Source organism: Gavialis gangeticus, unplaced genomic scaffold, assembly GCF_001723915.1.
Source record: "Gavialis gangeticus isolate Ggan-Ray unplaced genomic scaffold, GavGan_comp1, whole genome shotgun sequence".
Taxonomy (NCBI): Eukaryota; Metazoa; Chordata; order Crocodylia; family Gavialidae; genus Gavialis; species Gavialis gangeticus.
In genome coordinates, this window is record NW_017729022.1 from 84,946,569 (window position 1) to 84,958,275 (window position 11,707).

The following is an 11,707-nucleotide window of genomic DNA, read 5'->3' on the forward strand; positions in this document are numbered from 1 at the left end:
CACACTGTCCAGCAGTGATATCATGTATTAGCAACACCTATCAGTGTTTGTGTACAGAGCATTGGACAGTCAACCAGAGTTCCTTGGTAAAATAAATAACAAAAATAATAAAAAATCCAGGCATGAATAAATCAACATGAGCTCTTACTTCAGTTACAGGGCAAAAAGAGTGAACCCAGTCCTTGGGCCTATAAATAGGGGAACTGTGAGATGGTTTTGTCCTCTGTGTACAGCCTTGATGTAACTGGCACTAGAATCCTTCGTACAGTTCCGGTATCTCTGTTTTTTGTTTTTTTGTTGTTGTTGTTGTTGGTTTGTTTTTTTACAGGTGTTGGAAAGAATGTTGAACAAAGCCACAAAAGCAGTTTCAGGCCTGGAGAAAGTGCCTTACAATGACAGACTTAAGAGCTCAGTCTGTCTAGCTACCTCAAAGAAGACTGAGAGGTGACTTAATTACAGTGTATAAGTAGTTTCATAAGGAGAAATTACCAGCTACTCCAGGGCTCTTTAATCTTGTGATGAAAAGTAGAACAGCCACCTAGGGCTGGAAGTTGAAGTAAGACAAAGAGCAAAGAAGCTACAGTTCTTTTTCAAGCTGTAAAGGTGCTTTATGTTTAACTACTAAGGGAATTTGTGTGTTCTGCAGCTCTTGATGCCCTTCTAGAAGCTATATTGGGTCCAACAATTTATATTTGGCTAAAGTGGGTGAAGTAAGGTCTGCGAAATACAGGTCAGATTACAATGGTTTCTCCTGGCCATAAAGTCTATGAACCTGGTGCTTGCTTAGGTATGAGGACAGTGGAGCTAAGAGGAGAAATGTCTTATTTAAGTGATATTTGGAAGAAGAAATATTCAGAGAGAAGGGCTGAGAAATCTGTTCAAGGCTGAGTACACGGCCACAAAAGCCCTTCTTGCCACTGTTTTGATTAGGCAGTGGCTTAAAAAAAAATTACAAAAAAGCATTATATCCTTTTAGCTGCACTGGCTTCAAGGAGAATCAAGGGACTGAAAATCCACTTACCGTTTCATTCTTTTTGCTGAAGACTGGCATGGCCACTGTTGTCATGAGCAACAGACTTTGAGCCTGAGATGCAAAGAGCTGCCACAGGAAAAAAAACTGGTGTGTTAGTGAGTGGAACAGTACAGCTGGCTCAAGGTCAGAAGCAACCAGGTTTCTAGGAACCCTCAAATGCTGAATATGATTATACAGCAAAAAAACCTTTATATCCAAAAAAGGATCTTGGAAAGAATGCTTGCTGGTACGCAGTGATGCTGCTGGGATGAAAGCCAAGGAAATTTGTCAAAGAAAGAGGCATTAAAAGGTCTAATTTAATGTTACTGAAGAGAAGAAATCTTCAGAAATGAGAATGCTTTATGTTTATCCACGCCAAGGGTATAGAAGCATACACAGAAACATACTTAAATACCAAAGCACACATGCTAGAGTTATGAGAAACACAGATGTGTGTATACTCATGGATGCACAAACAAACAGCTTGCATAAATATAACCCAATGCCACATGCAGGAATGAGAAACATCAAAGGCACATATTCAAAGGGGGCAAATAACAAAGAGTATATAAAACACACCTATCATGTACATAAAGACTGCGTAGGAAACTAGAAAGACAGGAGCAAAAACATGAATATGCAAAAATGTTCTTAGCTACACCCAAAAGCTTGGACACAGGACACAGCATAAAAACACATGCAGTGTGCTGGCAAAGAGCTGTCAATTCTTCGTGAGGTATGCATTCTAGAAAAGCACAAAATGCAGAATGAATGGTAGCGTAACTGAAGGGGGGAGTGGGGGGGGACTGAGAATCAAGGTAGCAGCCCCAGAGACTGCTTCAGTTCGGGTTAGGGGGTACAAAAATAGCCACTGCTACAGTAGAGGTGGAGTGATCAGACCACTGCAGTCAGCATAGTGGCAGCCTGCACTGCCCTGGGAGTTTTTGACCATCCTGGGGAGAGCTGTCCTGCTATGCCTCTGACGATAAACACATGCAACACACAAGACAGATGCACAAGAGCCTCACAGACATACCCAACTAAAAGAAGACTCTCCTTTCTTAATACATGAAGTAGCTCCTTTGCATTTTCCATGTGGACAGGTAAGCAGCTCACCTTTAGATGCATCACAAATTCTTGCTGTGCATGCTAGGATGCATAAAGGAGCCAGCCAATCTAGATGGTAATGTAAGGAAAAGTCAAGCCTGCATTACTGGGCTGAACATGTCCTGCTACCATACCAGTTTCTGTGTGGATATCTCCCATTCATAGCAGTATCAGGACAGACACAGAAAAAGGGCACTCTGTGGCCAGACAGTGCACATATATAAAAATACAACCAATGAACTAAGCTAAGGTACAGCACAGATCTCTCATACCTATTCTTAAGCCACAACACAGCTCCCAGTACATCCAGTCTTACCTATTTCCCTTGACAGGTATCCTATAATGCTTCCTCAATGTTGGAAACTCCTCCTATCCCTGGATGTACAGTTCAGCAGGGACAACACCAATTAGAACAGAAAACACACTGATGGGCACAAGGGGTATGGCACGCTCACAGAACATGAGATAAATGATTACCTCCTCAGTTTGTGGCAGCTGGCAAGAGACATGGATGGATAAATGAATAAATACATGAATGAATAAAAAGCATGAGAGGAAGCAAGATAGGAAGTGAAATGCAAGCCAGAACAGAGAGGTGGACAATGCAAGCCAGAACAGAGAGGTGGACAATGCAAGCCAGAACAGAGAGGTGGACAAGAACATCAGTGGGCAAAACACCCTCTCTGGGTGATTATGATGGCTTCTCCTGACAATGAGTTTGTCAGGAGAAGCAAACCGTGGATCATCTCCTAAGATGCCCTATAGCACCACAATGAACCCCACAAGATCTGGCAACACCAACATCAGAAGCAATGGCCTGTGCAAAATATTGGGAATAGACCATATAGAAAGGTTGGACTGGAGACATGATGATGATGAAGAAGACACCCTCTGGACTTTTGACACCACATACAAGAATCAGGTATCATAAAACTTGCTGCGTGGCAAGGTAGTACTATTGTTGGTTTTTCTCAGTGCTCTCCGTTACTGTCTCCTTAATGACTTGTGTATATAGTATGCTCAGCTGAATGCATTAATTGTTCTGCCTTCAGAGAACAGGTGAATTACTTTGGACATGGCAAAGTTCCAAAAAAATACCTTGGCACAGGTACAGTTCCACCAGGGCACAGAACTAAGGACCAGCCTTTCCAGGGCTTAATCAGCTGCCTCCCAAGCATGCATCAATGCAAAGACTATGCGCTTCAACACTTTTAGAAGCGTCTTGTTGAGTTTAACAACAGTATGATGCCCTAGCTGTAGAATTTGTCAGCTAGCCGACAGACTTCCAGAGAACTCTGTTATACCCCTCAGGCTGGCCCTAGACATTCTATGCAACGGAGATCTTTCTGTTTTAAATTCTGTAGGCTTCTGGAGTAAACTCTGTAAAATCCTACTAGTTTCATCCCTACTGAATGACTACTTCTTTTGTTACTAACCTAACTCCATATATGCTTTATACATTTCAGACAACTGGTTTCTATTGGGATCCAACCCATTGCAGGACACCTACCTACCTCATAATAAGCATCATACTATTAAATAGGTCCTATTAGAAAAATCTGTGTTCTGAAAAGTTGTCATTAAGCTCTTTTGGTAGAAAAAATGCCAAATACACCCTAAGGTAGTGGAGGAGCTAATCAACAGGGCATAATTATTGTTTAATTATTTCAGAACTGGTGATTTCTTTATTAGGTTCTTTCACCTGGATATTCCATATTGTGATTACTATATTTTCTTGCATACAACATGCCCCAGAATAAGATATGCACCTTACTTCTAAAAGGCAGAATGAAGAAAAATAAATATTTTCTTGTCGTAAGTAACTGAGTAGCAGCAACTAGGGCACCAAGCCTGCTCATTGTTCTGCTCCTTGTTGAATATGTACAGACTTCAATTTTACTTGTGTCTGGTAAGCTGCAGAAACGTCTCTTGCTGTATTTATTGCATGTAATGCACACTCTAATTTCCAGAAGCTGATTTTTAGAAAAAAATGTGTGTACTATATGATAGAAAATATGTTATTTACCTTCTTTTCCCATTGTCTTGAGAGGGGAATAAAACCAGCATTGTTACGATGAACACAGGTTAGCGGACTGAGGGGCTAAACACGGTATCATCCTCCTTCCCTTTATAAAACAACCCTGCTCTACTCAGCTCTGACCCTGTGGATCATGCTCCTAGTCATAGTCTGAACCCTCTCAAAATCTTTCCCACCTTCCTACAGTTTCTTTATGAGGTCTTCCAGGTATCAGAGGTACCCCAAGATCAGGGACCCTATAACATCCAGCCTGCTTCCTATGGTACTGGAAGTCTGGCAAACCTGGAGATCCAAATACCCAGAGATTTAGTTCCCATGATTTAGGCTGCTGGATCTGTCCAAGGTGCCTGGAAGCCCTGCCTACAACCTCTCTGGGGAGGATTGCTCCCAAGTATGACCTGCCCATCCGGTCCTATTTGCATGTGCCAGCCCCAGCAACATGGCAGTGAAGTTGCTTCAGGGGTGTCTCTCATGGATTTTGTTGGAGCTTGGACTCTTAGGTAGGATTTTTTTCAAAAATTTCTAAAACTGAAGATTGCGATATCCCCTGCTCCCTGAATTTCTTTTATGAAAAGGAACAGCATTGTTTTAAAGCTTCAGATTTTTCTGGAAATGGGTAATTCCAACTTTTGATCAGCTCTAGGTCACTACTATGCCGTAGACTGTCAGGTGGAATATGTTTATAGATTAGGGGAATACCAAACCCAGAGGAAGATGCTGAGATCACCAGAGGCACAGTTAAGATGCCTTTCCTTCCAGAAACAGAAAATGGACTGAGGTAATTAATGGATTTATTTTAGGAAGGGCAATAGAAGGGTCCTCACATAATATCCCACCTCTCTTTCCTGCTCTACACTTTATCTTGCTTTCACAGGCACTGTGCTGTGGCACTTTTATGTTCAGAATATCTCCAGTTTTCTCCCACCATAGGCCAGAGACAAAAGGAGAAGCTAGATAAAAAAGCAGTAAGTCAACAAAGAGCCAACATGTGGCCTACAGCTGCACTGTGACAAAGTCACTGGAAATCACAGAATCTATGCACAGTCAGGGCACATCTCACACATTGGCCCTCCAAGTGACTACAAGGTATTCCTTCATCCCAAAGGTTGAGCCTATTGTGACTGTAATCATCCTATATTTTGCCAACCCAGAGAACAAAGGAATAAGACAAACACCTAGAACAAGATGTCTCCTGGTTTGTGATGGAGAGCAGGCTGCTGACCACAAGGCTGGAGGAAGAGGGTCTCAATGACCCATATCCTGAGCTACAGTTAATCTCTTTCTTGTGAATAATTTTTTATGAAGTATTCACTCTGCCTGGTAATACTACTTAAATCATGCTACACTTGTGTAATTAACTTTAGGCTCCTGGATCACTGCATAAGCTCAAGGGAACTCAAAGCTGCACAGAAGATTCAGCTTCAGGATCAAGGGGAAAGAAACACTGTCTAAATGGTGCATGATAACTTCTTTACAGACTTGCAGGTCTAGAGCAGTGGTTCTAAACCTTTTTCACACTGGGACCCATTAGCTTTACTATCAGCTTGTCATGACCCACACCTTTCCAGTCCCTGACCCACAGTCTCTCTCTGTCAGCCTCCCCCGCCTCTTTATGCTTCTGTTCTATCTGGCCCCCTACCTCCTTCTCTACCTCCCTCTCCCCGTCTCATGCTGCTTTACATTGCTCTGCTGCAGTGCTCACCATGCCACCCTCATTGTTTGCCAGCTCCATGAAGCCTTGCAACATTTCCCTCAGACCTCCCCAAGGCTTTTTAAAATCTTCTTGTGACCCATATTTGGGTTGAGACACGCGGGTTGAGAAATGCTGTTCTAGAGGGCTTCTCCATGTGTTCCAGGTAAAATATGCCTGTTCTCCAACCTTTCTTTTGCACAGGCCTGCCTACCAAGTGACTAAAAGCTTTTTCTCAATATTCTTACCGCGCTGTCCATATAGGCTTCAGTCCAAATAATGTCATGATCGTGGTTGATGACCATTGGACGACTAAGCACATGCAGATACTCCATCACATTCTCTTGAACGTCTGCCAGGGTGGAGATCTGAGTGTAGTAGCCTTAATGAAAGAACAGAAGTGCATCACTCTCCCAAGGCCTTTTCCTGGATTATTCATGAATGTTCATTTGTATTCAACAAGCAAAATATCAAGTTAAAACTACTTGCAACCCTTTTGTGTGCAAGTTAGAGCTCAAATTTAGCAACTGGGAATACTTATAAAACGGGGGAATTTTGAGCTTAAGTGCCTGCCTAGTTAACAAAAGCAACTGCCAACTTTCATAACTAATCAGGAATAGGGCAAGTTCCAATCACAAATGTTATAACTGAACCTCTGTATTCAACCAACTTTTGTTGATAAGTTAAATAAATTATCTAATTAAGAACAAAATCAACTTCTGACTCAGGATGAAATCAATAGAAGTTCATTTACCTAATATCCAAAATTCACAAACAATCTATAGACTGAGAAGTATTTGCTGAAGATCATTAGGTATAAAAAAACCCCAAACAAACAAAAAACTCCCCCAAAAACCTAACCCCCTAGAAAAAGAAACCCCACATCTAAGCAACTTGCAAGTTGGTTCAATACTAAGGGGCTATGGCAGTGTAACACCAATACTACTACTTGCAATTCCTATATTTTCCTTGGATGTCCTCAGCCAAATGCTAAACAGGCTCAAACTGCATTGCATGAGCTCTAAAGGGTCTGCAGTCCAAGAACACATAGCTGCAGTCTGTGGGGGTAGTGTGTGATGCGTATGGTGATTTTTCATAGTACAGCACCTTTGTTGTTGCAAGCTATCCATTTCACGTTTTCTGCAAAAGTGACTTCCCTTCCAATGAGGTAAGTGAAAACCCGGACCTGTGCAACAAGAATGCAAATATGAGGATTATGGGGAACTCTCATTTATTTGCAGGAGTGCTAAGTCAGTAAAAAATGATTGCAACATGCTGACAGTAGCACATCTCTAGGCTGATGCACAGCGTGCTTGAATAAGTTCTAGAATGTATTGCTCTGGAGTTTATTCAAGCCAGGTGTGTGCCTGCATGTGCGCCCAGGATTGCAGCACATGGACCTAAGGCAGAGCCCTAGGGATTAGCCTGCCAGGTTGGATCTGTTCCCTCCTGGCTCAATGTGCAGTCGAGGCTGGGGCATGAGGGTGTTTCAGTGTGGGGCTAGCCAGCAGGCAGCCCCTGCAATGAAGCACCCTTGGGCAACTATAGACACGACGGAGCTCTGCTAACTAGCATGCATCAGAGCAGACTCAATTAAATACCAGTTGGAGCAGATTCAATTAAATACAAGTACTATTCTGCTGCAGAGTAAATTTGTTTAGTCCAGCCTAATAGGGGCACACGTGGATTTACTGAGCAGGTAATTAATCAACTGTGCAGTAAACATCTTGTATAGATGTGCCCACGATAGATGACTGGTAAAAGGTACAATGCAGTGGAGTACCTGGCTCTTTGATTTAAAACAGTTTTGTTTCATTGAGTCTTATATTTTATTCAGGAGAACTTCATCATCAATAATAATTAACTGGTCAACAAGTAGCTCTACATACAGGCACAGAGGGCTGTACTTTGGAGACAAGACCTCCTAAATACTGAGTAGGTACAAATTGGATGTATTATGGAAGAAGCTCTGTGAGGGAGATCTGACAAGACAGGACAGACAGAAGTAAGTTTTGTACTGACAAGACAGAAGTACGAATTCTGTTGGATTTTACAGTAGCAGCCTAGCCAGGCTCTTCCATAAATGCACATAGATAGCTTTATAACCCCTAGAAATATTAAATCTCATGAACCATTTAAAGGGACACAGCCAGGTATTCATGTGTTTAGAAAATATCTTCATCCCTATGACAAATAACAATCTTTAAAAAATCCAATTTTCTTTTAGTAAATTATGTTGTTTATTTCCTTTGTGTATTTCCCTAAATTTGGACAAGGGGGAAAAAAACAACCATATCAATTTGGTTTAGAATAAGTGTTTAATCTGTTTTACTTCCAGGATCTCATACTCTCTCACAAAGCTGTAACATGTGACTTGCAAATATCATACAATAAATAATGCTCATTTTTTAGTAAAAAAGAATGTTTCAAGTTTTATTTTTTTTAAATGAGGAAAATGTTTCTATTATCCTCAGCTTTTGAAAAAACTTAAAGAAACCCTACATTAGGGTCAAGGTTGACCTGAGAGTATTCCTTTTAAGACTGCAATACATTTAAAGTCATCCCAATTTTTTTTGTGCCTCTGCTTTGTGTTGTTTTTACTGTAAGTGTTTATGCTAACTTGATGTGTGAAAATTCTCAGCCATCTCTTGCACGCTGGCTGGTGCTATTCTATTAACTCTATTTTGTGTCTTTCACACCCTTCCTCCTCTGCCTTCTTTTATCACTGTTAAGACAAACCTTCCGATCAGGCCAGTTGTATTTTTCAAACACAGGTTCATAATCTTCGACTGCCCCATCTGTGATCAGCATGATGGCTTGGTTACACAGGCATCCTTGACCAGCCTCTCTGAACTACAGATGGAGAGGAACAGAAATATTAGTATTCTCAACATTGCCCTAATTCTTACTGCTGTGTATCTGGGTATAGGGTAAGAAGGAGGTAGGGATTCACATGGGTTAGTCAGGAGCGGGCAATATTTTTGGGCACAGAGCCTCTTACTGAGTTTTGGCAAGCCATCGAGGGCTGCATGACAGGCAGCCCATGGCAGATTAATACTAATTTTCTAAATTTTTTAGGGGCCCCATGGGCCGGATAGAATGGCCTGGCAGGCCGCATCTGGCCCCCGGGCCACATTTTGCCCACCCCTGGGTTAGATGATAGGATGGTATTGACCCATGTGTATGATCTCATCCCAGAGCAGATGGAAACTAAGCCATGGTAGTTTAGCCCTCAAAGGTTAAGAACATGCATGTTAGCAAGTACCATGGAGCAGTATCCCCCTTTTATCCCATAGCAAATTAATTGTAGGTCCATACCCTTTATTTATTATAGCCCAGGTTCTGAACTTCTTACCGAATTCTTACTCAGGTAAAATTCTAAGTAAGGACTACATCATGGTGCTAGGTACATTTTTATTTACACAGTGGGTGTGTCTACATGTGCAAATGATGCTGGATGTGAATCCACCCTGGGCAGGCATCTACGTGTGCCCCCATTTGGGAGCAGATTTGCTGCTCCTGGAAGTAGTCTGCTCTCACCCCCTCTGGCCTTGCACCAGCCCCCTGCAGCAGCCAAGGGGAACTCTATGCTCCCCTTGGGTGTTAAATCAGGTGGTGGTAGGGAGCACGGGAACAGGAATCACCTGTCTCTGGCCTGGGGCTGGGAGATAGCTCCCTGCCCAGCAAAGCTACCCTCCTGCCAGGGTGGGCTCTGGTGGTAGAGCCCAGGTGGAGACAATGTCCCCCTGCCCTGGCAGCAGGAAGCTCCTGGCCCCAGCTCCCCAATGAGGGGGCAGGGGGCTGGGAAAAAGCTGCCAGGCTGGGATCTGCCCCTGACTGGGACAGTTCCCAGCCAGCCTGGGCTGCATGGGGAAGTCTTCATGTGCAGCCCAGAGCTGGCAGAGGACTGCTCGAAACGGCTCCAGACTGCATGTGCAGACTTCCTCACACAGCCCAGGATGGCTGGGAACTATCTCAGTCTGGGGCAGGTCCCAGCTAGCTCCAGGCTAGGCAGGGAACTCTCCCCATGCAGAGAGCTCTTTGCTCCAGCTCCACAATCACAGAGCAGGGGCTGGGAGCTCCCTGCTGCTGGGGCAGGGGGACATTGTCCCAGCCTGGGCTCTGGTGGAAGAGCCCGTCCTGACAGCTGGGGGCAAGGAGCAATCTTCTGCCCTCTGCTGCGCTGCCAATTGGGTCCTACTGCGCAGTAATTACTCAGCAATTAATTTGCTACTTGCATTTGCTACTTGCGCAGGAGACGGTGTCACTTACTATGCAGTAATATACTCTAGTGCTCAGTGAAGTGTCTCATGTAAATGTGCCCAGTGACTCTCATATGCTTGCCCAGGTTCCTTACAAATGTTAAAAGTAAAATAATAACAACAACAATAACAGAGACAATAGGCCTAAATAGTAATTACTGCCTTACAGCTTTCATAGTAATGTATATTTATGTAAACGGCGCATAGAATGGATATAAAATGCTACTATTTTTATTTCATAGAATCATAAAATCATTGAATCATAGAAAATTAGGTTGGAAGGGGCTTCAGGAGATCATCTTGTCCAACCCCTTGCTCAAAGCAGGACCATTCCCAACTAGATCATCCCAGCCAAAGTTTGTTTAGCTGGATCTTAAAAACCTCCAAAGATGAAGATTCCACCACCTTTCTGGATAATCTGTTCCAGTGCTTTACTACCCTCCTCAAGAGAGATATATTCTTAATATCTAACCAAAACTTACCTTGCTGCAACCTGATAGCCATTTGCATTTCCCTTATACAGGAGTGAGTGCAAAGAGCCAGCTTCAATATCTCAGGCTAAATCAACCACTTGTTCAAATGAAGAACAAACAAAAGAAGGAACAAGTGAGCTAAGGTCAGAGTGGCAAATATTTTCTCAGACACAACATGTACCTTTCCTCCAAAAAACAGGTGCTGGAAATTGGAGTACATGTCATATGCAAGAAATCAGCTAAGAACAATTTCTGCCGTTGTAGGTGAAATGGAAAATAAAAAAAATAAAAAGTGATCCACAGAGAGCAGAACAATGAGCAAGCTCAGCTCCCTAACAGCTGCTACTCAGTTACTTACTACAAGGAAAATAAGTTTTTATTCATTCTGCTTTTAAAAGAAGGTGTAGGTTATATTTTGGGGTGTGTTATAGACAAGAAAATATGGTAGGTCAAGAATGAACCAAGTAGAAAGGCCATAGACTGAGCTAGGGCAGAAGATCTATTACCTGCCAGTAAGTGATATGTAATAGGGGATAGGATTACACTGAGACCCATTTGTTGAATGAGTATTGAATGTGTTTCCTAGGGGCAGGCCACAGTTGGTTTATCTAGCTGGCAAGATTAATTTGGTTAACTGGGATTTCTAATAGGTGCATTTCCCCTCCCCATTAGACATTCAACATCAGGATAGGAAATGCAAACTGCTATTGTACCTATTTATTAGCGCTGTGTAAAACAGCACCATTTCATTTCGACTTCTGATTTGCTGTTTTGATGGGACAGTGTTTCGTTCTGAGTTTCGTTTAGTTTCGAAGCACTGTCCCATTTCGTTTTGTCAAAACTGTTTTGCTGTTTCAACGTTTCACCTGTAGGCTATAATGGGGAAGCAGAAAACAGCCTATAACTTTGTTATTTCCTGCCTGATTTGGATGAAACATGCAGGGATGGTAGCCTATTCTGAGGCCATGAACCCTGACAAGTTTTAAGGAGATAGATGCAGAGGTTTCTAGGAAACTGCACCTCAAAATCTTGAAAGCAAAACTTGTGTCACGTGTGTGTGTTAAGGCACAGTGGGGTGACAACTGCAAGAATGGTAGTCCCTGCTGAGGCCATGAAGCCTGCTAG

At 42.7% G+C, this 11,707-nt stretch overlaps 1 protein-coding gene across 2 annotated transcripts in view; it reads right to left on the reverse strand.

The window, feature by feature from the left end:
• Positions 1–11,707, reverse strand: part of CACNA2D4 (calcium voltage-gated channel auxiliary subunit alpha2delta 4) — a 218,964-nt gene that overhangs the window by 137,623 nt on the left and 69,634 nt on the right. For both annotated transcript variants that reach the window (XM_019515536.1, XM_019515537.1), the window contains 4 exons: positions 8,587–8,700; positions 6,955–7,033; positions 6,096–6,229; positions 1,022–1,099 (listed from right to left, as the gene is read on the reverse strand). In XM_019515536.1, the coding sequence (XP_019371081.1) occupies positions 1,022–1,099; positions 6,096–6,229; positions 6,955–7,033; positions 8,587–8,700 (405 nt within the window). The remainder of the gene's footprint in view (positions 1–1,021; positions 1,100–6,095; positions 6,230–6,954; positions 7,034–8,586; positions 8,701–11,707) is intronic.